Here is a 5,000-nt window from a genome sequence, read left to right on the forward strand (position 1 = left end):
GTATATATGTATATACATATATACATATATATGTATGTATAAAATATGTATCTAAAGCCTGTCGTTGTCTTCTGTTTGTTGTCAATTCAAACTTTTGTTTGGTTTTATGGTTTGATTCTCTGCTTTCCCATCGCCCCTAAACACACCACCTAGACATCTACCTGAGGATACTACTGTACTTTTACTGCAAGGAGCTGATAATACTACTGTACTTTTACTGCATTGTGCTGAGAATACTACTGTACTTTTACTGCAAGGAGCTGATAATACTACTGTACTTTTACTGCAAGGAGCTGATAATACTACTGTACTTTTACTGCAAGGAGCTGAGAATACTACTGTACTTTTACTGCATTGAGCTGAGAATACTACTGTACTTTTACTGCATTGTGTTGAGAATACTACTGTACTTTTACTGCATTGAGCTGAGAATACTACTGTACTTTTACATCAAGGAGCTCAGAATAGTTATGTACTTTTACTACTTACACTTTAACTCCATAAAGCCGATAATACTTGTGTACTTATACGTGAACTCTATAAAGCTGATAATACTTGTGTACTTATACGTGAACTCCATAAAGCCGATAATACTTGTGTACTTATACGTGAACTCCATAAAGCCGATAATACTTGTGTACTTATACTTTAACTCCATAAAGCTGATAATACTTTTACTGATACTTTAACATTGAGCTGATACTACCTGTGTACTTTTTCCGCTGATATTTAAACTCCATACAGATGACAATAGTTGTGTACTTGTACTTGTATAAGTACACTGAATACTCGGTCCATCTCCTCCACACACACCGGGGCTCAGCAGGGCAGAAGCCCGAGGACAGGCGGCTCTTACCGGCCGTCAGCAGGACGAGGATCCCGGTCCACGCCGTCCAGCGCCCAGCCATCGTCTGCGGGGAAAGAGGCGCTGTGGCCGGCGTCGCTGCGTCGGTGGGTCGCTGCTCAGCCCGGAGACTCGCTCCTTATGCGACACGGAGCCAGATGTCTCTGCTCCAGATGTGCGCTAACCCCGCCCCCCGCTGCTGCCCGGGTTTCCATGAAGCGCTCCATGTCATGATGGGACTCTCCTGACTTTAGTAAGTACTATCATTATAATTATTTTTCATTTTATTATTCACAATATTATTAATGAAGTATCTATTTCTTCCATCATCAATGTATTTATTTCCTGGTTCATACACTGTAAATATAATAGTGTATTAGTATTTCATAATAACTAACTTAAAGTACAATATTCATCCTTGACATGTACATGTAATACCTCAGTAAAATATGTAAACAAATATGTAGTATTTGTATCATGGAGTATTGTTACTTTTACTTCAGTTAAAGGTTTTTTCTTGTGTATTTATATTTGCGCAATACTTCCCTGCACTGCCTTTAGAGAGTACTAGTACTGCACATGTACTCACGTGACTCAGGATGCATGATGTGTTGCTGTTGATATAAACACAAAGTTATGTATAATAAAGCTTCATCTGCTGAACTATTGATTATGAACTGCTTATGAAGGCTGGTTGTGTTCTGCTGCCGCCTCGTGGCCTCGAGGCGTAACTGCAGCCGTAACTTCCGGTGTAACTTCCGGTGTCACTTCAATCAAACCAACACAAACAAAACTATTTTTCTGTTTCACTGATGAGACTAAAAACAATAAAAAGATGATTTGTTAACGCTAACCCAGTTATTCAACATTAATCAATAGCAACAATAATGATTCAGATTATCTAAATAGTACCAATATGATAACAACTGTACCATTGTTATTACTATCACTTTTACTATTTTTACTATTTTAATTTTAATTTTAATTTTATTTTGTTATTGTTTTGTTCCGGGGGGGGGGGGATATTCTTCAAAATAAAAGCACTGAATGGGCTTTAAACAGGTTTCAAGTTTTAAATACTTTGCTTCAGAAGTATTGAGACGGAGACTAATACATGAACTAATACATGAACTAATACATAATACATGAACTAATACATAATACATGAACTAATACATGAACTAATACATAATACATGAACTAATACATGAACTAATACATAATACATGAACTAATACATTAACTAATACATTAACTAATACATGAACTAATACATAATACATGAACTAATACATGAACTAATACATAATACATGAACTAATACATGAACTAATACATAATACATGAACTAATACATGAACTAATACATAATACATGAACTAATACATGAACTAATACATAATACATGAACTAATACATGAACTAATACATAATACATGAACTAATACATGAACTAATACATGAACTAATACATAATACATGAACTAATACATGAACTAATACATAATACATGAACTAATACATGAACTAATACATAATACATGAACTAATACATGAACTAATACATAATACATGAACTAATACATGAACTAATACATAATACATGAACTAATACATGAACTAATACATAATACATGAACTAATACATTAACTAATACATTAACTAATACATAATACATGAACTAATACATGAACTAATACATAATACATGAACTAATACATGAACTAATACATGAACTAATACATAATACATGAACTAATACATGAACTAATACATAATACATGAACTAATACATGAACTAATACATAATACATGAACTAATACATGAACTAATACATAATACATGAACTAATACATGAACTAATACATGAACTAATACATGAACTAATACATAATACATGAACTAATACATTAACTAATACATTAACTAATACATAATACATGAACTAATACATAATACATGAACTAATACATTAACTAATACATAATACATGAACTAATACATTAACTAATACATTAACTAATACATTAACTAATACATAATACATGAACTAATACATTAACTAATACATTAACTAATACATAATACATGAACTAATACATGAACTAATACATTAACTAATACATAATACATGAACTAATACATGAACTAATACATTAACTAATACATAATACATGAACTAATACATGAACTAATACATAATACATGAACTAATACATGAACTAATACATAATACATGAACTAATACATGAACTAATACATAATACATGAACTAATACATGAACTAATACATAATACATGAACTAATACATGAACTAATACATAATACATGAACTAATACATGAACTAATACATTAACTAATACATAATACATGAACTAATACATGAACTAATACATAATACATGAACTAATACATGAACTAATACATAATACATGAACTAATACATGAACTAATACATAATACATGAACTAATACATGAACTAATACATAATACATGAACTAATACATGAACTAATACATAATACATGAACTAATACATGAACTAATACATAATACATGAACTAATACATGAACTAATACATAATACATGAACTAATACATGAACTAATACATAATACATGAACTAATACATGAACTAATACATAATACATGAACTAATACATAATACATGAACTAATACATGAACTAATACATAATACATGAACTAATACATGAACTAATACATAATACATGAACTAATACATGAACTAATACATTAACTAATACATAATACATGAACTAATACATGAACTAATACATGAACTAATACATTAACTAATACATAATACATGAACTAATACATGAACTAATACATAATACATGAACTAATACATGAACTAATACATTAACTAATACATAATACATGAACTAATACATGAACTAATACATTAACTAATACATTAACTAATACATTAACTAATACATAATACATGAACTAATACATTAACTAATACATAATACATGAACTAATACATGAACTAATACATGAACTAATACATAATACATGAACTAATACATTAACTAATACATTAACTAATACATAATACATGAACTAATACATGAACTAATACATAATACATGAACTAATACATAATACATGAACTAATACATGAACTAATACATAATACATGAACTAATACATGAACTAATACATAATACATGAACTAATACATAATACATGAACTAATACATGAACTAATACATAATACATGAACTAATACATGAACTAATACATAATACATGAACTAATACATGAACTAATACATAATACATGAACTAATACATGAACTAATACATAATACATGAACTAATACATGAACTAATACATAATACATGAACTAATACATGAACTAATACATAATACATGAACTAATACATGAACTAATACATAATACATGAACTAATACATGAACATGAAGTTTTAGAGGTAAAACATAAAAATACATGATGCTTAAAGGGTTTCGAGTGGTGGTGATGCTTTTATTCTGAAATGACCGTGCCGGAAGTACTGTGGGTGCTCCTCCTGGTGGAAACACACTGAACGTCACGAGAGTCGCCGTAAAGAGTCTGCTGACCAGGCTGACAGCAGCGGGGTCATGGTCCGCAGTCAGCGGGACTTTGCCCCCGGTCCCCGGGCTCCAGCAGCGGGACTCCGCCCCCGGTCCCGGGCTCCAGCCAGCAGCGGGACTCCGCCCCCGGTCCCGGGCTCCAGCAGCGGGACTCCGCCCCCGGTCCCGGGCTCCAGCAGCGGGACTCCGCCCCCGGTCCCGGGCTCCAGCAGCGGGACTCCGCCCTCGGTCCCGGGCTCCAGCAGCGGGACTCCGCCCCCGGTCCCGGGCTCCAGCAGCGGGACTCCGCCCTCGGTCCCGGGCTCCAGCAGCGGGACTCCGCCCCCGGTCCCGGGCTCCAGCAGCAGACCGTGAGCGCTGCGGGGAGTCGGCATGGAGCGCAGGCTGCTGCTGGTGTCCAACTCCACGCTGCACGGCGGCGGGTACCTGCAGCACTGCGCGCGGCACGTCACGCGCTTCTTCGGGAGGTGGGTTCACGCGCATACACGCGCACATAGTCACGCGGTAAAGCAGCGTTTTGATGACTGTTATGACCGTACATGTG

The 5,000-nt window shown here is 34.4% G+C and overlaps 2 protein-coding genes across 2 annotated transcripts in view; one reads left to right on the top strand and one right to left on the bottom strand.

Moving 5' to 3' along the window:
- The window catches only part of tgfbr2l (transforming growth factor beta receptor-like), a gene marked incomplete at its 5' end in the record, with an annotated part of 19,418 nt that extends 18,510 nt beyond the window's left edge, over positions 1-908 (bottom strand). Inside the window, one exon of the mRNA XM_079225011.1 lies at positions 857-908. Within this exon, the coding sequence (XP_079081137.1) occupies positions 857-908 (52 nt within the window). The remainder of the gene's footprint in view (positions 1-856) is intronic.
- A 3,851-nt stretch (positions 909-4,759) lies between these two features.
- LOC306739889 (alpha-aspartyl dipeptidase) overlaps positions 4,760-5,000 on the top strand; it is an 8,767-nt gene continuing 8,526 nt past the window's right edge. Inside the window, exon 1 of the mRNA XM_079221957.1 lies at positions 4,760-4,923. Coding sequence (XP_079078083.1) covers positions 4,829-4,923 — 95 coding nt within the window. The 5' untranslated portion in view covers positions 4,760-4,828. The remainder of the gene's footprint in view (positions 4,924-5,000) is intronic.

Source organism: Taurulus bubalis (genome assembly GCF_910589615.1).
Source record: "Taurulus bubalis genome assembly, chromosome: 1".
Classification (NCBI taxonomy): Eukaryota; Metazoa; Chordata; class Actinopteri; order Perciformes; family Cottidae; genus Taurulus; species Taurulus bubalis.